Source organism: Brachyistius frenatus, unplaced genomic scaffold, assembly GCF_029030835.1.
Source record: "Brachyistius frenatus isolate BFR_SWC_R1_liver_20210118 unplaced genomic scaffold, ASM2903083v1 Contig_565, whole genome shotgun sequence".
NCBI lineage: Eukaryota > Metazoa > Chordata > Actinopteri > Embiotocidae > Brachyistius > Brachyistius frenatus.
The window spans coordinates 1,619-29,315 of NW_027211164.1; the positions used below are offsets into that span (position 1 = coordinate 1,619).

General features: G+C 43.3%; 1 protein-coding gene across 2 annotated transcripts; it reads right to left on the reverse strand.

Annotated features, from left to right (window-relative positions):
* Positions 1–27,697, reverse strand: slc7a11 (solute carrier family 7 member 11). 2 transcript variants are annotated; one of them, XR_011310331.1, is made up of 12 exons: positions 27,297–27,697; positions 24,562–24,688; positions 22,252–22,367; positions 20,865–20,990; positions 17,644–17,743; positions 17,362–17,406; positions 16,000–16,123; positions 8,399–8,502; positions 7,822–7,918; positions 6,849–6,998; positions 3,512–3,619; positions 1–176 (listed from the first exon to the last, which is right to left on the reverse strand). XR_011310331.1 is itself a non-coding variant. In XM_069688333.1 (12 exons), the coding sequence occupies exons 1-12, from the start codon at positions 27,559–27,561 to the stop codon at positions 121–123; spliced, it is 1,488 nt and encodes a 495-aa protein (XP_069544434.1). In that variant the 5' UTR covers positions 27,562–27,697; the 3' UTR covers positions 1–120. The 2 variants fall into 2 exon arrangements, 1 of the variants encoding a protein (XP_069544434.1); XM_069688333.1 differs by having other exon boundaries at positions 3,512–3,689.

Consider the following 27,697-nt stretch of genomic DNA (forward strand, 5'->3'; position numbering starts at 1 on the left):
CTATGTGTGTGTGTGTGTGTGTGTGTGTGTGTGTGTGTGTGTGTGTGTGTGTGTGTGTGTGTGTGTGTGTGTGTGTGTGTGCGTGCGTGCGTGCGTCAGCGTATGTGTCTGTGTGTGGTTTCACTGGTCAGCAGGGACGACCTCCAAGATGATCTGCAGGGTTCTGTTGAAGGAATCTGAGAACACAGAAAACCACATCAAGATCTGTAAACATGAAAACACATGATGACACATGATGACATGAAAATACATGAAAACATGATGACACATGAAAACACATGGTGACACATCACACATGACACATGATGACATGAAAACACATGAAAACACATGATGACACGATGACACATGATGACAAGAAAACATGATGACACATGAAGACACATGAAAACACATGATGACACATGATGTCAAGAAAACATGATGGCACATGAAGACACATGAAAACACATGAACACACATGAAAACATGAAGACACATGATGACATGAAAACACATGATGACACATGACACATGATGACACATGAAAACACATGATGACACATGATGACACATGAAAACACATGATGACACATGATGACATGAAAACAAATATTGACACATGATGACATGAAAACATGACACATGATGACAAGAAAACACATGATGACACATGAAGACATGGAAACACATGAACACACATGAAAACATGAAGACACATGATGACATGAAAACACATGACACATGATGACATGAAAACACATGAAAACACATGAAGACACATGAAAACACATGATGACACATGAAAACACATGGTGACTCATGAAAACACATGGTGACACATCAAAACACATGGTGACGCGACACATGATGACATGAAAACACATGATGATACATGATGACATGAAAACACATGAAGACACATGAAAACACATGATGACACATGACACATGATGACACATGATGACATGAAAACATGATGACATGAAAACACATGAAAACACATGATGACACATGAAAACACATGAAGACATGAAAACACATGATGACACATGAAAACACATGATGACACATGATGACATGAAAACACATGAAAACACAATGACACATGATGACATGAAAACGTGAAAACACATGATGACACATGATGTCAAGAAAACATGATGGCACATGAAGACACATGAAAACACATGAACACACATGAAAACATGAAGACACATGATGACATGAAAACACATGATGACACATGACACATGATGACACATGAAAACACATGATGACACATGATGACACATGAAAACACATGATGACACATGATGACATGAAAACAAATATTGACACATGATGACATGAAAACATGACACATGATGACAAGAAAACACATGATGACACATGAAGACATGGAAACACATGAACACACATGAAAACATGAAGACACATGATGACATGAAAACACATGACACATGATGACATGAAAACACATGAAAACACATGAAGACACATGAAAACACATGATGACACATGAAAACACATGGTGACTCATGAAAACACATGAAAACACATGAAGACACATGAAAACACATGATGACACATGAAAACACATGGTGACTCATGAAAACACATGGTGACACATGAAGACACATGAAAACACATGATGACACATGACACATGATGACACATGATGACATGAAAACATGATGACATGAAAACACATGAAAACACATGATGACACATGAAAACACATGAAGACATGAAAACACATGATGACACATGAAAACACATGATGACACATGATGACATGAAAACGTGAAAACACATGATGACACATGATGACATGAAAACATATGAAGACATGAAAACACATGAAGACACATGCAGACACGATGACATGAAAACAAATGATGACACATGATGACACGAAAACACATGATGACACATGATGACATGAAAACACATGATGACATGAAAACAGAATGACATGAAAACACATGATGACACGTGAAAACAAAGACATGAAAACACATGAAGACACATGCAGACACATGACACATGATGACACATGAAAACACATGAAAACAAATGATGACACATGATGACATGAAAACACATGACACATTATGACACATGAAAACACCTGAAGACATGAAACAACATGATGACACATGATGACGTGAAGACACATGATGACACATGAAAACACATGAAGACACATGAAAACACATGACACATGATGACATAAAGACATATGACATGAAAACACATGATGACACATGAAAACACATGATGACATGAAAACGTGAAAACACATGATGACACATGATGACATGAAAACATATGAAGACATGAAAACACATGAAGACACATGCAGACACGATGACATGAAAACAAATGATGACACATGATGACACGAAAACACATGATGACACATGATGACATGAAAACACATGATGACATGAAAACAGAATGACATGAAAAGACATGATGACACGTGAAAACAAAGACATGAAAACACATGAAGACACATGCAGACACATGACACATGATGACACATGAAAACACATGAAAACAAATGATGACACATGATGACATGAAAACACATGACACATTATGACACATGAAAACACCTGAAGACATGAAACAACATGATGACACATGATGACGTGAAGACACATGATGACACATGATGACATGAAAACATATGAAGACATGAAAACACATGAAGACACATGCAGACACGATGACATGAAAACAAATGATGACACATGATGACACGAAAACACATGATGACACATGATGACATGAAAACACATGATGACATGAAAACAGAATGACATGAAAAGACATGATGACACGTGAAAACAAAGACATGAAAACACATGAAGACACATGCAGACACATGACACATGATGACACATGAAAACACATGAAAACAAATGATGACACATGATGACATGAAAACACATGACACATTATGACACATGAAAACACCTGAAGACATGAAACAACATGATGACACATGATGACGTGAAGACACATGATGACACATGAAAACACATGAAGACACATGAAAACACATGACACATGATGACATAAAGACATATGACATGAAAACACATGATGACACATGAAAACACATGATGACATGAAAACATGAAGACACATGATGACGTGAAAACACATGACACATGATAACACATGATGACACATGACGACACATGAAAACACATGAAGACACATGAAAACAGGTGAGTGAGGTGAATGAGTGAATGAGTGAATGAGTGAATGATTGAATGATTGAACGATTGAATGAGTCAATGAATGAGTGAATGAGTGAATGCGTGAATGAGTGAGGTGAATGAATGAATGAGTGAATGCGTGAGGTTAATGAGTGAATTAGTGAATGAATGAGTGAATGAGAGAGGTGAATGAGTGAATGAGAGAGGTGAATGAGTGAATGAATGAGTGAGGTGAATGAGTGAATGATTGAATGAGTGAATGAGCGAGGTGAATGAGTGAATGAGTGAGGTGTTACCTAAAGCCCTCTGAAGCCACTTGGGTCTGCGGTGGTAGTAGATGAAGATGTAGTACGCCGGGATGCCGGTCAGGGAGATGCCAAATCCAATTCCTGTGTTGACCGGGTCTGAATACAGAGACAGGAAGACCATGAAGAAGCAAGTGAAGCAGAAGACCACGGGGATGAAGAGCGGCACCTGTGGAAAGGTCAGAGGTCGCATGATTTACTGCATGAAGCTGAGCAGTCAACTTTTTTTATAAAATAATTAACTTCTTCACATCTTACATTCAAAAATCAGGTGGATGGTAGGTAGGTAGGTAGGTATATACTTTATTAATCCCCGAGGGGAAATTTTTTCGCCACAGCAGCATACATACAGGAGCAATAATAGAAACAATAGAATAAAATAATAATAGAATAGAATAATATAATAGAAAAGCAATAAAATAAAAAATATAAATATAAAATGCACAGTACATACAGTATATATACAGTACATTAAATATCTATATATATTATATACAACAAACCAATAAACACAGTCAACATATATATATATATATACATACAGTACAGTATATATCTATATATATAATATACATACAATATACAAGCAACCAAGAAACACAGTCAACAGTGTTATTGTACTGTGATGGATTTTGCCAGAGGTGAGTTATTGTAAAGTCTTATTGCAGTGGGCAGGAATGATCTCCTGTATCAGGAATGATCTCCTGTATCTGTCCTTGTGACAGCGGAGCTGGAGGAATCTTTTAGAGAAAGTGCTCCGCTGTCCCTGCAGCAGGTGGTTGAGAGGGTGGTCAGGATTATCCAAGATGGACAATAGTTTGTTCAGCGTCCTCCTCTCCACCACCTTTTCCAGACTATCTAGTTTGTAGCCGATGATGGAGCCGGCCTTCTTAACCAGTTTGTTGAGTTTGTTGGTGTCACCGGCTCCAATGCTGCTCCCCCAGCAGACCACAGTGAAGTACAATGCACTGGCCACAACAGATGGTAGAACATCTCCAGCATCATGCTGCACACATTGAAGGATCGAAGTTTCCTCAGAAAAAAGAGTCGACTCATCACCTTCTTGTAGACAGCATTGATGTTGGTCTTCCAGTTCAGTCTGTTGTCGATGGACACACCCAGGTACTTGTACTCCTCAACCATGTCCACCTCCTCTCCCAGAACTCTCAGCGGTTGTGGAGCCGTCGCCTTCCTCCTGAAGTCGACCACCATCTCTCTGGTCTTGGCCACGTTCAGGAGCAGGTGATTTCTTCCCGCCCACTCCACAAAGTCCTCCACTACTGCCCTGTACTCCTCCTCCCGTCCATCCCTTATACATCCCACCACTGCAGAGTCATCAGAGAACTTCTGCAGATGTCTTGACTCTGAGTTGTACTGGAAGTCAGTGGTGTAGAAGGTGAACAGGAAGGAGACAGAACAGTTCCCTGAGGAGCTCCAGTACCACTGACCACCGTATCAGACAGTACACTGCCCAGACGGACAAACTGTGGTCTGCCTGTCAGGTAGTCATTGATCCAGGAGACGGTGGACGTGTCCACCCCCACCACCCGCAGCTTCTTACTCAGCAGCAGTGGTTGGATGGTGTTGAATGCACTGGAAAAATCAAAGAAAGTGATTCTCACAGAGTCACCGGTTCCATCCAGGTGAGACTGAACTCGTTGCAGCAGGTAGATGATGGCATCGTCCACTCCCACACGAGGCTGGTACGCAAATTGCAGAAGGTCCAGAGAAGATTTCACCAGCGGCCTGAGGTGGGCCAAGACCAGCCTCTCCAGCACCTTCATCACATGAGATGTGAGGGCAACCGGTCGGTAGTCGTTGAGGCCGGATGGAGTCTTCTTCTTGGGGACTGGAACCAGGCAGGACGTCTTCCACAGCACCGGGACCTCCTCCTGCTTCAGGCTCAGGTTGAAGAGGTGTTGTAGGACCTCAGCCAGCTGGGCGGCGCAGGTCTTCAGGACCCCGGGGCTGATGCCGTCAGGTCCTGCAGCCTTGCGCTGGTGGATTCTCTCCAGCTGTCTCCTAACCTGGCCAGTCGTCACAGAGAGGGGGGTGAGGGGTGTGGGGGGGTCGATGGAGGAAGAGCCCTTTGAGATTGAGGGCTCTACGCAGTTCACCAGGGGGCGCAGAGGGGGGGGGGGAGGCAGCAGAGGTGTTTTGGAGGTGTGAGGTGTGGAGGAGACAGATGAGGGCGGTGAACTAAACCTGTTGAAGAAACAGTTTAGTTAATTTGACCTCTCCAGGGAGCCCCCTGGTTGTTCCTCTCCAGGTTCCCCCCGGTTGTTTCTCTCCAGGTTCCCCCTGGTTGTTCCTCTCCAGGTTCCCCCTGGTTGTCTCTCTCGCCCCTTGAACCTAGTAATCTCCTTCATACCGGTCCACACCTCCCTCACGTTGTTCTGCTGGAGTTTGGCCTCCAGCTTCCTCCTGTAGAAGTCCTTGCACTCCCTCATCTTCTCCTTCAGGTGGCGCTGCACTCTCCTGAGTTCCTCCCTGTCCCCAGACCTGAAGGCTGCTTTCTTCTGATCAAGAAGAACTTTCAGGTCACTGGTGATCCACGGTTTATTGTTGGGGAAGCATTTTACAGTCCGGGATGGTACGGTGGTGTGTTCACAGAATTTGATGTATTCTGTGATACAGTCCGTCCTGCTGTTGATGTCCTCCCCATGTGGTCCAAACAGCACATTCCAGTCCGTGGACTCAAAGCAGTCCTGCAGGGCGTCTTTAGCCTCCTGTGTCCACCTCCTCACAGTCCTGGTGGACACAGGCTGCCTCTGCACCAGGGGGACATACCTGGGAGTCAGCAGGACCAGGTTGTGGTCTGATCTACCAAGGGGGGAAGGGCAGTAGTACTGTATGCATCCATGGCATTAGCATACAGTAAGTCCAGAGTTTTATTGTTCCTTGTGGGGCAGTTCACATACTGGTGCAAAGTTGTCAGTACTTTATCCAGACTGGTTAAAGTCTCCAGTAACTGCCAAAAATGCACCGGGATGCTGAGTCTGTAGTTTAGCCACCGTGGAGTGGATGGTGTCCACTGCTGCCTCTACGTCAGCTGATGGAGGAATGTAAACAACGATAACAATGGCGGACGTGAACTCCCTCGGTAAATAATAAGGGCGCATCCCCACGGCTAGAAGTTCAATGTCCGGGCTACAGAAACGTTCCTTCACACACACGTGGTCGGGATTGCACCACCTCTCGTTCACATAAATGAAGGGTGAGCGACCTGCACTGTGGTCTATATGACAGCACAGATCCAGGTAGGATTTGGTACTGCTACAGGTGTGTAAAGGTGTGTACAGGTGTATACAGGTATGTAGGCACTGACCTTAAAGGGGCGGGGCATGTCAGGCTTTGTGTATCTCATGTAGATTAAACCAAGGACCACCACGCCGATGAAGAGCCACCGCAGGAAGCTCATGAAGTTCAACAGGCTGTAGATGTCCCCCAAAAACAGCTGGAGCATGGTCATGGGGTACTGCACACACACATTACATTTCATTTATCTGACTCTTTTATCCAAAGTGACTTACAATAAGTTCATTTCAACATGAGGGTTCAAAACCAGAACAACAAGAATCAAGAAAATATAATTTCTTCCAGAAAGCCAAACTACAAAGTTCTATCAGTAAGTTCTATTTTAAGATACTAACGTTCTACTGTTCAAGGTGAAGGAGGAAGAGGTGTGTTTTTAGTTTGCAGCGGAAGATGTACACACACACACACACACACACACACACACACACACACACACACACACACACACACACACACACACACACACACACACACACACACACACACACACACACACATGCACAGACGCACATGCACACGTACACACACGTTCATTATGTCTACATTAAAAGCTGAATTTTGTTATACCAACTAAAACATATGATCGAGAGAAACAGTTTTCCCTGTTCCACTAAAATGTTTAATTGAACAATATATTACTTAAATAAATTGATTTTCTAAAAAAATAAAGTGCATTGTATGCTCTATATGCAGATAAATAGAGTAATGAATGCATATATAACAGGAATACGGTATAAAATCCTGCTGCAGAAAGGGTTAACAGGAAGCTCTGACAGCTGCTGTCTTATTTGTAGAAAGGCCACAGGAAATATTCTTTATTTCTGTTCTTTAAAACACATCAAGACACAGTCAGTTTTTATATATATATATATATATATATATATATATATATTTATATATTATAGGCTGTCAGTGGTTGTTTAAAATGTGAGTTTTGGTGATATTTATTGTTGTCAGTATCGTCTAATGATCATTGAACTGACCAGTATTAGGACAGCAGCCAGTGGAGTGTGTCTGCGGACGTGGATCATGGACAACACCTCAGGGAGCTGTCCTTCACGAGAAGCCACGTAGAACATCCTGTTGGACACACACACACACACACACACACACACACACACACACACACACACACACACACACACACACACACACACACACACACACACACACACACACACACACATGCACACACGCACACACACACAGGCACACACATGTACACAGAAATATGAGTCTCGGTTGCATCCAGTAGACACAGAGATGAACAAACAACGATGCATTCTCACTCTCAGATACTGAATATATTTGAAACAGCCCTTTATCAGATTTAAAGACGTGTTTTTTTCACAAACTCCTCAGTTTTGCTTCCAATTTACAGCTTTCTGATCTCCATTAAGGTTCCTGTTGATGAAACTTAACACTTCCTGCACAGACTTTTCACTTTATAAGCATTCCACAGAATACCTCCATTTCCAGGTCGACAGCATATTAATGACCAGCCATCATTTAAGTGGACTTACTGTGAGACAAAAGCAAGCGAAGACAGAGAATCTTTACCTGGACAGGGCAAAGATGCAGCCATTCATGGAGCCGTAGCAGGACAAGGCCACGAAGACCGGCACCGCCACTGAGAAGTTCCCAAGAAGCTTCTCGGCAAATGTCTGAGGATATGAAACACAGGATCAGAGAAGAAGCAGACTGGCCAGCAGCATCTGTTGATTCAAAGATGCAATAAGTGAGCAGCATAGAGAAGTCCTGCAGTCTGGCACCATGTCCAAAATCTGACATATTGTCAAAGAGACCTGGAATTAATGAATTGCGTTAACTCCTTTGTACAAAAAGTCAGAATTTACTCTGAGAAAAGACAGGATTTAACTTTTCATTTAAATTGTTAAAGTGAAATTCTAATAAAGATGTTTGTATTAATTTCAGAACAAAATAAAAATAAATCAGGAGTGTATTTAAAAAAGTTTGACAAGCTGTCCGACTTTCTTGTTTTTGTCCCTTTCAGGCTCCAGTACTGAGTGATGAAGTAGTTCAACACTTGTCAAATACATGATGTGCCTTGTTTGTAAGAGTAAAGGAAAAAGTCCCTGAGAGTTGCTCGTTCACATCCAGCAGGTGTTGCAGCTCAAACCGACGTGTTACAACTTGAACTGAAGAGGCATTGGCAGCACGTTTTAAGTTTTGGTCCAAACCGGGACAATAATTAACCACAGTTAGTTACAATGATTAGAAACAGTTGACAGGGCTGCTGGCAGTAATTGTCATAAATGGGTCATGCAGAAGTGGGAGCAAAAGCTGATTAATATTCATGAAGCCATTCAGTTCTTATGAGTCATAGTCCATGCTTGCACGGAGGAGCATGGACTGTAAGGAAAAAATAGGAATTCATCACTTCCACATTTATCTCTATTTTTATACAAATGGACACTGAAAGGATGTTTAAGATCATTTCTGGTTCACAGCTCTATAATGATGCAACAGATCCTATTATTTACCAAGTTTGACATTTATTTAAAAATATGAAACATTCTGAACAAAGCAATGAGCTACTGAAAGAAATAATGAGGCACAATATGTCATTCTACTGAACAAAACAGGGTTAATTCTGAATTAGAAAAAACAAAAAAGAAACTGCACACTAGTTCTGTATCTGGTGATTTGCTACTATTTTGAACACACTGATTATTGCAGTACACATTGACAACATTTTACCTTTAGTAAAACCTAGTCAATGGTTGGACTGTGTATGAAACATTAGGAAGCTTTTAATTTGAAATTGACAACAGATACATTGTTAAGATTGGTGATGTGTGTCAACGCTTTAGTAGAACAGGCCTGTGTTTAAGAGTTCACGGTTTTTTTTTTCTTTTATAAGTCAAAATCTTACAATCCTGTTTCCTAAAAGGTTTGGACGCTGTGTAAAATGTAAATAAAAAATGAATATGATGATTTCTAAATTATATAAACCCAAATTTAGTTAAGAATAGATCAAAAACAACATATGAAATGTTGAAACTGAGAAATTCGACTTCTTTTAATAGAAATATCTGCTTATTTTGAATTTGATGGGAGCAGAAATGTTTGCCAAAATGGTAACGCCCAAAAAAAACAAAACCTGGTGGAACATCTGACCACTAATCCGGTTACCATGGCAACAGATCAGTAACATGATTGGGTATAAAAGATGATTTCAGAGAGGCAGAGTCTCTCAGCAGTGAAGATGGGGAGAAGTTCACCACTCTGAAAGACTGTTTTGGAAAATAGTTCAACAATCTAAGAATGATGTTCCTCAACGTAAAACTACAAAGAATTAAAACTGCAAGCAGTGATAATGGGCCGTCGCAATCCCGCGTGCCGCCTCCCTGAAGCTGTCTTCCCGACGTGCAGCACGCGAGGGACAGGGTATCCCCGCTTAAAGTTGCTATTTTTGTCTCATTTCCTGTCTGGCAACTAAATTAAAAATGGTGGACTTCCTGTCGAGTTGACGTAATGGTGCAATGTAACTTTTTTGTGCGTCTACGTGTGATACACGTGTCCACCGGATTTGGTGAATTTAGGTAAATGTGGCTGCCGGGGCATCTCTTTAGGGGGCGCTCTCGAGCCGTTTGGCCACGCCCACTCGCAAAACACATCAGATGTATCGTCTCACCATGCCGGATGTATGTGACACGTTTCGTGAGGTTTCAAGCATCCTTTGACCTTAAACATCAACTTCCTGTGTCACGGCGAGACATCCAACTTTGCCGCATCGTCACGGCGACGCCCATTGACAAAGTCCAACGAATGTCTCAATATATCATCAACTACATGTTTAGGTTATTGTGACCCGACTTTAGGTTCATGGGATCAACCAGCTCGACGTAGAATGTGAAAGTATGAAAAGTGTCATTTCCAGTGGCCAACAGGGGGCGCTATAACTATGAACGAATATTACCCCACAGGGGTCTTCAGGGCGGGGCTGTTATCATACATGTGATGTTTGGAGAAGGTCGGTCCATGTGCATAAGATTTAAAGCAACTCCTAGTTTCATGGCGAGACACTCAAAATGGCCGTCTCTTTACGGGCACATGCATCGACGAAAACAAATTATTTTGATAACTTTTAATCCCAAACATGTTTTCTATCCATAGAACCTAAATTCAAGTCGGTGCGACAAAATCCCTCGGTGGAGTTCGACAAAGTAAAACGTGTCAGAATCGCCCAAAATGGCAACTAAATTCAAAATGGTGGACTTCCTGTCGAGTTGACATGATGGTGCAATGTAACTTTTTTGTGCGTCTACGTGTGATACACGTGTCTACCGGATTTGGTGAATTTAGGTAAATGTGGCTGCTGGGGCATCTCTTTAGGGGACGCTCTCGAGCCGTTTGGCCACGCCCACTCGCAAAACACATCAGATGTATCGTCTCACCACGCCGGACATATGTGACACGTTTCGTGAGGTTTCAGGCATCCTTTGACCTTAAACATCAACTTCCTGTGTCACGGCGAGACATCCAACTTTGCCGCATCGTCACGGCGACGCCCATTGACAAAGTCGAACGAATGTCTCAATATGTAATCAACCACATGTTTAGGTTATTGTGACCCGACTTTAGGTTCATGGGATCAAGCAGGTCGACGTAGAATGTGAAAGTATGAAAAGTGTCATTTCCGGTGGCCAACAGGGGGCGCTATGACTATGAACGAATATTACCCCGCAGGGGTCTTCAGGGCGGGGCTGTTATCATACCTGTGATGTTTGGAGAAGGTCGGTCCATGTACATAAGATTTAAAGCAACTCCTAGTTTCATGGCGAGACGCTCAGACACTCAAAATGGCCGCCACGCTACGGGCACACACATCGATGAAAACAAATTATTTATACAACTTTTAAGCCCAAACATGTTTTCTATTCATAGAAACTAAATTCAAGTCGGTCCGACAAAATCCCTCGGAGGAGTTCGACAAAGTACAACGTGTCAGAATTGCCCAAAATGGCGACTAAATTCAAAATGGTGGACTTCCTGTTGAGTTGACGTAATGGTGCAATGTAACTTTTTTGTGCGTCTACGTGTGATACATGTGTCCACCGGATTTCGTGAATTTAGGTAAATGTGGCCGCCGGGGCATCGCTTTAGGGGGCGCTCTCGAGCCAGTTTTCCACGCCCACTCGCGACTCCACCAGAATATGAAATTTTTAACCGGGAGACAAATGTGTTTCTACTTTCATGAGTTTTTGAATACGATGAAGCCTCCAAAAAGGAAAATCACTTTACGTAAGAAGAAAAACATCCAAGAAGAAAAATAACATTTTTATGAAAAACAATAGGGCTTTTGCACCGATGCTCAGTGCTTGGGCCCTAATTAGTGGATTTCATCGTCTACGGTTCATAATATCATTAAAAGATTCAGAGAATCTGGAGAAATCTCTGAACACAAGGGACAAGGCTGAAAACCAATATTGGATGGTGGTGATCTTCGGGCCCTCAGGCAGCACTGCATTAAAAACACACTATTCTGGAGTGGAAATCACTGCATGGGCTCAGGAACACTTCTGGAAACCATCATCTGTGAACACAGTTCATCGCTGCGTCCACAAATGATGTTAAAACTCTCCAAAGAAGAAACCAGATAGAAACATGATCCAGAAACACCGCCGCCTTCTCTGGACCGAGATCACTGAAGATGGACGGAGGTGAAGTGGAAAACTGTCCTGAGGTCTGATGGATCACAATCTGAGATTTTTGCAGTCCAGACCTGTCAATCATTGAAAACATCTGGAGCATCAGGACATGAACAATACAACAAAGGAGACCCTGAACTGTTGAGCAGCTGAAATCCTCTATCATGGGACCACATTTCACTTTCACAACTCCAGAAACTGGTCTCCTCAGTTCCCCAACGTTTCCAGAGTGTTGTTAAAAGAAGAGTTGATGCAGCTCAGTGGTGAACATGATCCTGGAACAACTTCATAGAGACGTGTTGCTGACATCAGATTCACAATGAGAAGATATCTTTATAAAACAATTAAATATCTCAGTTTCAACATTTGATGTGTTGTTTTTGTCCATTTTCAATTAAATATGAGTTTATATGATTTGAAAATCATTTCATTCTGTTTTTATTTACATTTTACACAGCATTTTTAGACACTTGGTTGAATATTGTAAATGTCTCCATACTTTCTATTGTACTGTCCACCGAATGATGACTTGAGAATGAAAATGACTAATATGTAATTCCTCAGCTATTTCCATCTATTGCTCTTCACTCCTCCATTATGTGAGCACACTTCTGATTTAGGCAGTCTGACATTACTAATTGTGCCTGGAGGCGAGCCTCTTCGAGACAAGTTGTAGACACCAGTTAAACTCTGTAATTAAGTTTGAGATGTAAACTTCTGCCCGCTGTCTGTAGGAAAAGAATGAACAGAGTGTGATTCTTTTATCCCATCACAGCCTTCTAAGAACAAATAAATGCTCTTAACACCTTTCTTAAGGCGCCCCTATCACTCACCGTACACAGGGCAATAAAACTAACTGCATTACAAAAGACCAGAGATCTCTTAGTGAATGAGTCTTCCCCAACTACAGGCTCACTGCAGCACTGATAGCAGTCCTTAGTCTAATAAGCAACGGTGGCTGTTATTGGAGAACGTCTGTGATGTTATTAGCATTAACAGGTCTGGGCTGGAACAATCACATTACCAGCTGCTGGGAAGCGGAGCTGTCAGAGGCACTCGGCGAACAATGACGTTAAGTTCATGAGCGGCAACGGTGGTGCAAAACATCCCGAACACCTGAACACCTCCGAGGTGAGACCGTCGCTAACTTCTTGGAAGCTGCAACACAAACTTTGTAATGCAGGAGGTCAACAAACATCATGTTTGTTTGTATTTACAAGATATTTTACTGTCAGAATAATGAGTCTGACTTGATGCCTTTCAGAAACAGACCTTCTAATTCTGTCTTTTAACTGCTGCTACCATTTTCTAAGACATCATTTATGAAGACAAAATCCACCACATTTGGGAGAAAGTTCCATGGCAGTTGATATCTATTTAATAATGTTGTAAAGTTCCTCTCTGAGCTAACTTCAACAACTGTTCACCGAACCATCAACATGTCTTTTAGACTTCATCCCAACAAGACTGCTCAGCGAATGTTTTACCCTAATTCAAGCTTTTCAGTCTGGATTTAGAGCACAGAAACAGCACAAATGATCTTCTCATTGCCTTTAGACAAAGAACTCGTCTCTATACTCGTCCTGCTGCATTTAAAACACCGCTGATCACAGCATTTTATTACAGAGATTGGAACATGTCAGTGGGAGGAAAGGATCCCCTCTAGCTGGTAGAAGCATTATAAAAGCTTCTCCAGGGCAACTTTATCTGGTGTTGCATAAACTTCAGATGCAGATGACAAATCAGTTTTTGAATCATCAAGAATGTCTTCATGACATAAAGGCCCCAGGACCCTCCATTTTTACCTGTAATTTCAGACAAAACTGAAATTCTTTCTCCAATTCACTTTGACATTTAATGAATGACAGTGTTTGGCTTCTTTTAGATGAAGATTTTTGTTTTATATCATTGAACCTCTTCCTACATTGGGGGAGGGGGGGTGTCTGAGTCTCTCTGGAGCTTCATGTTCTGGTGATTGGCCTCTCCAAGCTGCCTCGTGTTTATTGGTTGTCTGTCTATGCTGTTCTTTTCTGTCTCTGCTCTCCCCTCACCCCAAAGGTTGAATTGTTTTCTCTGTAACATCGTCAGGTCGCAACCTTTGTAAAGTTCCCTGAGATGACGTTGCGATGCTGCATAAATAAACCTGAAAGGCTTGTGCTGATCTCGCAGCTGTATTTGAACAAATATCTGAGCAGTTTTAGAAGATAATGTGCAGCTGAAGGACTGAAAGGCTCAAACAATATGAGAGACTGAAAAACATGAACCCATTTCTTGTTTTTGTTTCTTATTTTATTCTGCCATATCCACCTTTGTGTTTATTCTGTCATGGTGGAACCTTGTGAAGATGATAGTTGTGATTTCTCTCCTATTGTCTCTGAAAACTGACCCATGTGTTTCTTTAATTTTTCCAACTTAAGTTAATATATTGGTTTCACAGTAATTCATTATAATTCACCACTGCGTTAATCAAAGATGAATATAGTCAAATCCAAATGAAGGCATTTTCTTCCTGTTCTGATGCCACCTGCTGGCCAGTGTTGTAACTCTCATGTTTCAGTTCACCTCCTTGTCCTCCAGGAAATCCTTTCACTTTCCTTCATTCAGGCTCCTGAGCTTTGGAGGAAAAATTAAGACACCTGCTTGGTTCATGTTCATGTTCATTTTGGTATTCGCTGACACTCCATGGAACATAATGTACAGCTGTCCTTATGCAAGACTTCTGTTTATGATTTTTTTTCTATGATACAACAACAAAAGTTGTTTTTCCACCAAAACAATCAGGAGCTTTCATTTCTCTAGAACAACGTCCAGGAACTTATTCCAGCACATTATGATTTGTGTTGTTGCCCTGCGAAGACCACAAAGTAACAGCAGGTCAGCTTCCTGCTTCCTGTAGTGGAACTTCATCAAAAAAACTAAAACAGGTACCTGCTTCATCAAATTAATTTCACTCCTCTGATTCTCCAAGTCTAAGAAAGGATAGGTGACTGAAGACCAGGCGGTCTACCAACACAGAGCCGATGGAGAGCCAAACATCTGCAGCTGGCTGGGAGCTGTTTCCTCCTCAAACCGCCACTTGAACCAACTGCATCCATTTTTTTAAATTAAGTATTACATTTCCTTTGATTACAAAGGAAGAAAGTGTGAATTTGGATGACTGAAATAATAAAGGAGCAGGTTTAATACGCTGCTCCGTACATCATTCACACCCAGGCGGAGGCCGACGGCTCGAGGTGTCCACATAATGTTTTAGAAAAGTGTTCCACTGAAGTATGAATATCGAATGATGGCTCCTTCATCTCATCGTTCTTCTCTAATCTGCTTGTAAGTCCTGACTGTAGTTGGCTGTGGAGCTGTTTCTGAGTCAGATACAGTTGATAGATTTTACACAAAACGTAATGAAGCTTTCTGCGTCAATAATTTTACGACCACCAGTCTGATTGCCTTTGTGGGAATCAATATGTTCATTGGTTTTCCTTTGCTTACCACAGCGACGGCCTCCGAGGCCAGCAGCTCCTCCGCCGACATCACCGTGTAGTATGCCACGTTGGTCAGCACGTAGCAGGAGGTCACGATCACCATGGAGATACAGATCGCTAACGGCACAGTCCTGAGTGCGGGAGGGATCATAACAGACTCCGTTATAGATTATTAACCTTCCTTCCACCTCTGTTATCTCTCTCATCATTCCGTTACTGTATTTACTGATGTTGAGAATTAATGTGCACCGTGAGGTCTCACATTAACTCTTCATTCATTATTCACAGTCACTTGGCTGTTTGCTTTTCTGTGGGTTTTACATTTTTCACAATAAAAGCGTTTTTGGAAAGGAGAGAATTCCTCTCACTCCAGGTAAAAACATCCTGAATTTATGAAGACAAAGGTAAACATGAAGGAAGTGCTGAGGCTGCATTTATCACTAATTCTACCAACACATTCAGACTTATCGACCGACCTGTCTTTGGACGGACAACGCAAACAGGCAAATCAAATAATTCTGCAGTCATTTCAGCTGTTCTGAATCTCCATTCATGGCTGCTTTTCTCTCTGTTTTCTCTGCCATTGTAGCTGAATATGATTTCTGGTTTTGTTTTTTTACTAAATTAGTTGACAGAAAATGAAGAATAATAATCCTAACAACATGTTATTGCATCTCAGTACTTCCTGCCTTGAATCATCCAGCCTGCAGCTCTGGGAGCTTCAGTTCGTACTGAAGACACGCATCTTTAAAAACACCTCACAAATACAGTTAAATTAGAAAAGAAAAACATCCTTCGTCACTGTCGTATTTATCAAATGTAAGTCGAATCAAAGGAATGTAACGTTTGTTTGGGGCTCTTATCATTGATGCTCCTGTGAGTATTTAGGGCTGCATATCACAGAGTTAAGAGCATTATTATTGATTTTATTTAGAATCCTGTTCATGTCTATTTTAGCTCTGTTTTTGGTCTCCACCAGCAGGTAGATTGGTCATCTTTAACAGTGGTGCTGCTGGTATGCAAACATTCATCTGAGCTTTTTAACCAGAGCCACTTTCCTCCTGCTGGAACCAGTTTGATAAAACTGAAGAAATGTAATTTAAAGTTGAAAAACCAAAACATGGAACTAAAAGACAGTGAAGGACCTGACGAGTTGGATGATGACTTTGTGGGTTCAACACCACGAGACAAGCAGTCATGCAATGCATTTAAAAAAAAATATATAATAATTACAAATTGTTTCAGCATATTTTCCAGTGAAGTCAGTTTACATTTACATTTGTGTGGCAACTGAAAGTTTTAAATTCATCATTAACACGTGAAAAATAGCAACGCATCACCAGAACAGCCGGGACATCGTTGAACTTACTTCTCCGGGTTTTCTACCTCCTCTGTCACAAAGTTCAGATAGAACCTGGAAAAAAAAGAAAACAGCTCTGTAACATGCACAGGTTCAACCACATGACTGAACACTAACAAGATGTGTGTGTGTGTGTGTGTGTGTGTGTGTGTGTGTGTGTGTGTGTGTGTGTGTGTGTGTGTGTGTGTGTGTGTGTGTGTGTGTGTGTGTGTGTGTGTGTGTGTGTGTGTGTGTGTGTGTGTGTGTGTGTGTGTGTGTGTGTGTGTAAGAGAGAGTGAGGACCATACCTACCACCCAGCATATGCATACATCCCCGAGTAGAAAGCCAACGGCATTCCAGACAGTTTCACTTTACCCAGATCAAAGGCATTCTCAAAGTGTCTGGTCTCTCCTTCACACACAAACACACATACACACACACACACACACACACACACACACACACACACACACACACACACACACACACACACACACACACACACACACACACACACACACACACACACACACACACATAATGAGGAGGGGTTTTGAAGCTGTGAAAGCTCCACAGCCGTAATAATAACAATAAAGATGAAGTAAAATAAGTTAAAGCAGATGAAATCCCTCTCAGATGTGATCGGTGTTCTGCTTTAATCACATTTATGAACTGCTCCTATTATAATGTAATGTGTGTGTGTGTGTGTGTGTGTGTGTGTGTGTGTGTGTGTGTGTGTGTGTGTGTGTGTGTGTGTGTGTGTGTGTGTGTGTGTGTGTGTGTGTGTGTGTGTGTGTGTGTGTGTGTGTGTGTGTGTGTGTGTGTGTGTGTGATGGATGGATGATGGATGGATGGATGGATGGATAGATGGTGGATGGTGGATGGATGATGGATGGATGATGGATGGTGGATGGATGGATGGTGGATGGATGATGGATGGTGGATGGATGATGGATGGATGGTGGATGGTGGATGGATGATGGATGGATGATGGATGATGGATGGATGGATGGATGGTGGATGGATGGATGGTGGATGGATGGATGGATGGATGGATGGATGGATGGATGGATGGATGGATGGATGGATGGATGGATGGATGGATGGATGGATGGATGGATGGTGGATGGTGGATGGATGGATGGTGGATGGTGGATGGATGATGGATGGTGGATGGATGATGGATGGATGGTGGATGGATGGATGGATGGATGGATGGATGGATGGATGGATGGATGGATGGATGGATGGATGGATGGATGGATGGATGGATGGATGGATGGATGGTGGATGGTGGATGGATGGATGGTGGATGGATGATGGATGGTGGATGGATGATGGATGGATGGTGGATGGATGGATGGATGGATGGATGGATGGATGGATGGATGGATGGATGGATGGATGGATGGATGGATGGATGGATGATGGATGGATGATGGATGGATGGATGGATGGTGGATGGATGGATGGTGGATGGTGGATGGTGGATGGTGGATGGATAGATGGTGGATAGATGATGGATGGTGGATGGATGATGGATGGATGGTGGATGGATGATGGATGATGGATGATGGATGATGGATGGTGGATGGATGGATGGTGGATGGTGGATGGATAGATGGTGGATAGATGATGGATGGTGGATGGATGATGGATGGATGGTGGATGGTGGATGGTGGATGGATGGATGGATGGATGATGGATGATGGATGGATGGATGACAGATGGTGAATGGTGGATGGATGGAAGTCATGACTTGTGGATGGACCTTCTTAAACTCCAGGACTTGTAAGATCACTGCAGTTTTCCAAAACTCTGATTTAACATTCCAACATGAGTCTTTGAACGTGACTGAAAGAGGAACAGAAAGTAAACGTGAGCTGAATGGAGGTTTGACTGATTCAGGATCTCCATCCGGTACTTCCTGAATATCCGTCCACGCTCAGCAGTTTGTTTACGTGTGTGAGTTGAGTTTCTGGACTTGATATTATTCTCACATATCTCACCAACACATATTGACTCCGACAGGACTGAAAGGATCTGCTGCTAACATCTGGGGTTTCATTTCCAGACAACACGTGAAGGTAAAAGTTTGCTGTAGTGACTTTAAAAGGACGGAGGAGGGAGTGAAGTCCGAGAACAGATCCTGCTTTCACCGTCAGTCACATCAGACGTGATGAGTATAAGTGTTGCAGTGAAACGAGGAGCCACCAACACTGAGCAGATCTGAGGTCCACAGCTGGGAGGGGCAACGGAGGACGGAGGACTGGAGGGACGGAAGACTGGAGGACTGGAGGGCTGGAGGGACAGAGGACTGGAGGGACGGAGGACTGGAAGATGGAGGACTGTAGGGATGGAGAACTGGAGGACTGGAGGACGGACGACTGGAGGACGGAGGACTGGAGGACGGAGGACTGGATGGACGGAGGACTGGAGGATGGAGGACTGGAGGGACGGAGGGACGGAGGAGTGGAGGACGGAGGAAAGGAGGGATGGAGGACTGGAGGATGGAGGACTGGATGGACAGAGGACTGGAGGATGGAGGACTGGATGGACGGAGGACTGGAGGATGGAGGGCTGGAGGGACGGAGGACTGGAGGGACGGAGGACTGGAAGACAGAGGACTGGAGGGACGGAGGACTGGAGGACTGGAGGACAGACGACTGGATGGACGGAGGACTGGAGGACGGAGGACTGGATGGACGGAGGACTGGATGGATGGAGGACTGGAGGGACGGAGGGATGGAGGACTGGAGGACGGAGGAATGAAGGGATGGAGGACTGGAGGATGGAGGACTGGATGGATGGAGGACTGGAGGACGGAGGACTGGAGGACGGAAGACTGGAGGACAGAGGACAGGAGGACTGGAGGACGGAGGAATGGAGGGATGGAGGACTGGAGGATGGAGGACTGGAGGGACGGAGGACTGGAGGATGGAAGACTGGAGGACGGAGGACTGGAGGACGGAGGACTGGAGGATGGTGGACTGGAGGACTGGAGGAAGGAGGACTGGATGGACGGAGAACTGGAGGACTGGAGGGCAGAGGACTGGAGGACTGGAAGACGGAGGACTGAGGACTGGAGGACAGAGGACTGGAGGATTAGAGGACGGAGGACTGGAGGACTGGAGGGCTGGAGGACGGAGGACTGGAGAACAGAGGACTGGAGGACGGAGGACTGGAGGGACGGAGGATTGGAGGACGGAGGATTGGAGGACAGAGGACTGGAGGCGTCCATGACGGAAGCTGCTGTGGGACATGAAGGCGTCCATGACGGACGCTGCTGTGGGACATGAGGGCGTCCATGACGGACGCTGCTGTGGGACATGAAGGCGTCCATGACGGACGCTGCTGTGGGACATGAAGGCGTCCATGACGGACGCTGCTGTGGGACATGAAGGCGTCCATGACGGACGCTGCTGATCGCTCAGCGTGAAGCTGAACAACAGTCACATGGGAGGATTGAAGCTCTGCTACAGTTGGAATGACGTGACAGTGATGATGATGAGGATGATGATGACGAGCTCACCTCTGAAGAGCTGGTACATCCCCGGCACGATGATGATGGCGATGGCCAGCAGCTTGCTGAAGGTGAGGAAGATTTGAATCCTGGCGGTCCACGTCACGCTCAGACTGTTCAGGTACATGACCGACGCTGCAGAGAGAGATCAGCTGACCGTCACCTGACAGCAGCTTCCAAACACAGCTGATCTACAGAAGCACCACAGTCGTACCAAAACTCCAGATGTGGAATCTAATATTCACAATGATGTTTTCAGTGGTGTAAAATCACCTGAAACCAAGAAACTAGGTGTTGTTCCCTAAAATGAAGCTTTTCATCTCTGCGTAGTGAGCAGGTCCTCCTCCACGCAGCCGCCATGTTTCTACAGCAGCCCAGAAGGGACAAACCAAACTCTGGAGCTACAGAGGAGCTCCCTTCATGTTCAACTCTTCACCCATCAACCTCAGAGAAGCTCTGACCCGGCGTCTAACACGGACACATTAAAGGACAAGTCCACTTTATTCTAACCCGACTGTTCTCCCATTAATGATTCGTTGTTGAGCTTCGACCTGAAACTCCGGAGATCCTCCTTCTCCCCCCTCAGATGAACGAGAGCGGCTCACCTCATGGTGATCAGGTATAATTATATATTCATACAGTACTTCTCTTTTCCCTGAAGCTCCACAGCGAAGTATTAGTACATCGAGGGAAAAAAATGAAAGGAGAAAGTTGTGTTTTTTTATTCTACATTTTGACGATGACGCTAAAATGTGCAGAATAAATGCTGAGAAACAGACGAAGCGTTTGTTCACTGGGTTTTAACTCCGTGTTTCACTTTTCATGTGTTTATTGTTTTTAGCAGAGCGTGAAGGCAGCGTGTGTTACTGCACTATGAATTATGAATAAATAAAGAAATCTGAGTGGAGTAAAAAATAACAAATTTGGGTCGTGACACCATGAAAGGAGAAATGTGTGTCCTGAAGCTGGACCTGCTGAGAACCACTGATGTATTATATATATCATACATCATCTCTACTTTGATCATAACTTACAGTACTGAATTTATTAAGCGCTCCAACGACTCTTTATTCAGACTTTAAAACACGAGAAAGTACTCCTGAATATTTGGAGGTATTTCCTGGTTCTGCAGGAGGATCTGATTTCGGGCTTCGTACTATTCTCTCCATCTTCTCAGCTGCTGTGTTTCTGTCTGAAGGACCGCTTGGCTGAGATAAAGATAGTCTGTTTGTCATGCGGACAGCTGACATCCTCCTCCTGCTCCTCCTGCTCCTCCTCCTCCTCTAACTGCACACCTCCACCCGTCATCTCCAGACCGGGTCGCAGCAGGTCAAAGAGATAATATCATGCTGACAAATGGTCACAGTGACGTGGTGGTATGGCGGTGGGCGTGTACTTATGCCGATGGCGGTGGCCAGTTTGACAGCGCTGGGCGGGATGTCACACGGCATGAACAGAGGCTCCAGGATGTACTGCCCGAAGGCCAGAGAGATGACGGCCATCGCTGCAGGCCTGCAGGACACAAACACATCAGTCCTTATAGGAGCATTCAGTCATGTGACCATGTGGGACGTTCACAGCTACCAAACCCACAACACATTTTACAGAACATCACCACAACGGACAGCTGAAGAGACCAAAACAGAGCTGAAAGACACTAAATGGGATGAATGACAGATGAATGCTAACATTGACCACTTTATGGGCCTATTTTTGTTCTCAGCAGATCTGGATGCAGCCGTAGTTTGGTGTAATTTCTCTTCAACCTGGCTGACGACACCTGATGCAACAGGAAGTGATTTCATCAACCATCAACCATCAGTGATGTTCGTGTGTGTGTGTGTGTGTGTGTGTGTGTGTGTGTGTGTGTGTGTGTGTGTGTGTGTGTGTGTGTGTGTGTGTGTGTGTGTGTGTGTGTGTGTGTGTGTATGCCTTGTTGGGTTCCTTAAAGGTTCTTTTACGTTAAGTTTCCTGAGATGACTCACATGGTGATTTGTGTACTATATTAATAAAAGTGAATTCACTTGATTAACATTGTGTGTCTTCCTGATTCCAGTTTGTGAGGGAGACAGGTTTTAGACTTAAAATCCTTCCATGCTGGAAGCAGCAAATAATTTGAAGCCACTTTTTTCAAAGTTCAGCGTGAACAGGAAGTAAAGCTGAAATATAAACATGTCCTGTGTCTTTAGATAGAAGCAGAGATAAGAGGGAAGTAGGCAGTTTTTGCAGTCGAGTCTAACATTGAAAAAAACTTTGAATGCAGATTTGATACATATTTAACTTGTGCATTTTAGTTTATTTGTGTGCTGTTTGTTGTTTTTATTTATATTTATATACATAGCTTCAATTTGTCTTTTTTACTGCTTTAAAAAATATGAATCCAACCACATTCCACAGAGAAAGCAAAGTGATCCATAAAATAAGATCTGCTAACTAGTGATGATAAATGAGAATCCACGTCCATGTCTGTTGGGCTGTTGCAGGTATTGTGCAGCAGATGTGAGAGTGTGTAATATAATGTGAGCTGGCTGTCGGTAGGCCGGGCTTCAATAAGAATGAAATAAGGCCGGCCGGTCTCAGAGGCTCATCTTATGGCTCATCAGTATTTCTCTCTTCATTTCCCACAGCAGCCACTGAGCTGCTGCAGCCGGGGAAATCTCTCTTTGTCCTTCTCATTCTTGTTTTCATTCTGCTCCTGTGTCTCTGTTCATTTCCCAGAGTTTCTATTGAGTCCTGCTCGCCCCGGAGCCAGCAGAAGGTCGGTGGCTCCGGATCGCCACCAGACTGTTTGTACTGCCAGTGTACACAAACAGGAGCGTTTTCTCACCTCTCCGGTTGGAGCTAAACGCCGGGTCACACACGAGGTCACAACCGGGCAGCACCTTTACTGGCCTGGTACACCGGTCTCTGTCACCATCCTCTAAAATCATGCTTTATATCGTATGCTGGCTTCAGACAACACAAAATATTAGAGTCGGATCAAATGGTCTCTACTTCAGCTTATGTAATTATAAAGTTTCTAGCTAGTTTTTCCCTCCAAGCTTATGTTTGAATTGATGAACTGATGAATTGTTGAATTGTTGAATTGTTGAATTGATGAATTGTTGAATTGTTGGTTTCTCTGTATAATGTTGTAAAGTTCTGCTGTAAAGACTTTAATGTGTTAAGAGCCATGAAATAACCTGTGTTGTGATTTGGCGCTATATAAATAAAACTGAATTGAATTGAAAGTTTGACTTTTTTTTTTCCTGTTTAGAAAATATGTCAGTAAACTGTAGTTATACATTATGTATTCCATATTCATCATGTGCGTTTTAAAGCTGCATTCATTCATTTCAGCCACCAGGGGGCAACGGCACAGAAAGATCACGCTGATGGGCATACAGCACATATAAGATTTTGAAACGAATGTTTGCATCCAGAAGATCATTCATGTCAGTTTTCATTTGAACGGAAGTCTAATATCCACAGTTAGCTCTGTTTTTGGTCTCCACCAACTCCACGAACTCAACTGCCAATCTCCAACTGTTCATCACAGCTTTTTCACAAAAACAGCTGCAGACGGAAGCAATAATTCTCAGAACAGCAACATATTTAACATTTCACATCGTCATATAAGTCATCATAAAAATAACAAATATTGGTTACTGCAGCTTTACGTTAAAGGTTTGGTTCAGTAGACCCGAGTTGAAGAGGCAGTTGTTACCTGATGGCAACGAGATCAGCCCACAGCCTTATAAAAGCCATCTGAGGTCCAAACGCTTCCATGATGTACGTGTAATGTCCACCAGACTTCTTAATACACGTGCCCAGCTCGGCGTAGGACAGAGCTCCTGCAGGAACAGAGGAGACGGGTTAGTAACAAGAAGGTCCAGGACATCGCAGGGCTGTTAAACTGTCTCAGCCGCTGCTGTAGAAACAGATCTCCACAATATATTACTGTGGGAATCCATCACTCGAGAGGGCGAGATTTAGGTGGATGAATTTTAATTACAAGTTTAGGCATCGGGAGTTAAGGAAAGCAGGGAAGGGTTAAGGGAGGGTATTCCAGGATAATGTTCTCAGAGCTTTCATTACAACAAGGAAACTGAAGGATTTAAGGATACGACCACAATATACACATTCTGTATGCTCAAGTACACAGATGTGCTGAAGGCATCTCAACTGTGGCTGCTAGGAAGTGCATTTTATATAACTGTGTTTTCCCAATTACAGCATGGTGGCACATGTAATCACTGGCTGGATTATGTTCTGTGGAAAAGGTTTTTTAAATGAATGAAACAGTTGTGAAGTGGAGCGGAGCAGCAGGGGGGCTGGATGGGAGACATCCAGAGCTTTCAACCCACTTCGGTTACAGTTAGTGAGACGCTGCTTCTGGATGGAGTGTGTGTGTGTGTGTGTGTGTGTGTGTGTGTGTGTGTGTGTGTGTGTGTGTGTGTGTGTGTGTGTGTGTGTGTGTGTGTGTGTGTGTGTGTGTGTGTGTGTGTGTGTGTGTGTGTGTGTGTGTGTGTGTTTGTGTGTGTGTGTGAGTGTGAAATTACTGGGGACTGGTTTTTTATCAAAGTAGACCACCATCTTTCCCTATTTACTATCATTGTAAACATTTAAATATGTTTTAATCTCATTCTTCTTTCTATTGTCTTCTTCTTTTGAACCACTATTTGAGATACAGATGTGACGGCCAATCACATGATCATTAGCCAATCACCGCTCACAACACATTTTATATCCCTCTACGCAGATGACACTGTGACCGAACCAGTTCCCGTCGCGTTGAGAAGGTTTCAAGTGAAGTCATCATTACAATCCTTTAATTAGTCCGTCCAGGATTTTGTGGAGTATTTTTGTGATTGTCACGATCAAACTTTTTTGATTTGTGGAGTTTTTCGTGAGTTTTTTGCAGGAAAATGTTAGAAGTGGAGACTTTTTTTTTTTTAAAGCACTACCTGAAAACCATTGATATATCTTTATTTCCTTTGATACATATCAAGCTGCACATCACAAAAGTATTTAAAAATTTAATGAATCATGGGGCTCAAAGTTACAAAAAAAAACTCGTGACAGCTACATAGACCTTTTTTGCGGAAGAATCGCGTGAATTTAAAAAGCACATTGCTGAGATTGCTGGAATTATTGTGTGAATATTATAAGAAATAGTGGGACAGACCTGGAAACTCCTGTCAGTCAAAGCTATTAACTATTAAAACGACTATTTTACCAAACTTTTAAAGTTCCATGAACGACTTAAAAAAATAAAAAGTCTTCACACAAGTCAGCGCCTGGAGGTTCCTCCGTCAGAAGGAGGTTCCTCCGTCAGAAGGAGGTTCCTTCGTCAGGCGCTGACTTGTGTGAAGACTTTTTATTTGTCGGTGACCCAGTTGTGTTCAGTGGGCTCAAATTACCAAAAAGAAACCAACACACAGTGAATGTGGGTCTTTGGTGGACGTTCCCGGTCTGAGGCGCTGCAGCACCGGGCTGATAACTGTCACACGTTCTATAGAAGCTACGAGAGAATTAACCTGCATTGGTTTTATGCCAGTTTGATCAAACCTGACGTTTATACCTTCACATGAAACTGAGCTGTGTCTGTTTCTGTTTGAACATTTAAAGGCTTCTTTTCATTTGTATAGTTGTTTAAATGTTTTCTTTGCTCCATGTTGTATATAAGTAACTTTAAAAATACTTTTCAGCTTTTCTCAGTGTATAAAAAAAGAGTCCTGTATTTTCATGTTAGCAGATGTTAAAGCCATGAATGGATCAGGTATTACAGACTGATCCGACCCGTCGTGATGAGCTGCAGCTGTCCTCACATCTCTGATCCAAAACGGGAATAATTGGCCCGGAACGTCTTTTGTCAGACGCAGAACGAGCGACGAGCAGGTATGAGACCTTGACATTCAGACACACTGATCCACGTCACAGAACAAACAAGCGTCACACCAGCTCCAACATGTTTCATCAGGCTGCTTCTGGGTGGAGAAACGAATCAACTTGTTATCTTTCATATTTGTCATAAAGCTCCAATTAGTTGTTGAGGAGGTATTTTAAGGGTCAGAGGAACAAGCCGCTGCGTGTCCCGATAAGACGGCGTTGAAGCTTCATCGTTCAGACCAGATTGTTATATTTGTGTGATAAAATAATCCGGTGGACACTTGTTACATGGCAGGAGGACGGCACCAAGGCTGGTGGAGGATGCACATGAGCTACATGTGCATCCTCCACTGTAAAAAATGAACAAAGTTTGAACTTGGTTTTTGGTAATAATTCTGCACTTTTATTCCGTGTCAGTAAGATATTCAACCTTGTGCTTCTATGTAAGATATTTTTATTTTACTTTTTGACTTTTGAATATTAATTTCTACATTTGCTCTCGAGTTTTTGAACGAGCACCTCCACCATCATCTTCCTCAGAACTGAAGACACACAGCTGATCCAACTTACCGAAGAGGGAGAGCACCCCGCAGGCGATCCACACCAGCAGGGACATTCCCACGCTGCCCGAGTGCCTCAGGATTCCCTTCGGGGCGATGAAGATCCCGGCTCCGATGATGGTGCCGATGATGATGGAGATCCCTCGGAGCAGAGTCACCTTCCTCCCCAGCTCCACCTTCGCCCCTTTGTCCTCGTCCTGCAGTTTCCCGTTTGGAGAAACTTTGTTTCCATCCACTTTTCCATCTTTGTGAGTACATGTGGACCTTTCTGTCATCTTTTTAAACCCTGACACACACACACACTCTCCGTCTGGTTCTGAATGGTGTTTGACTTGGGATCCGTCCCTCTGGTTGATCCAGTCAGCCGAGGTGACTGGTGCAGGAAAAGTTACAAAACTCAGAGTGAAACAG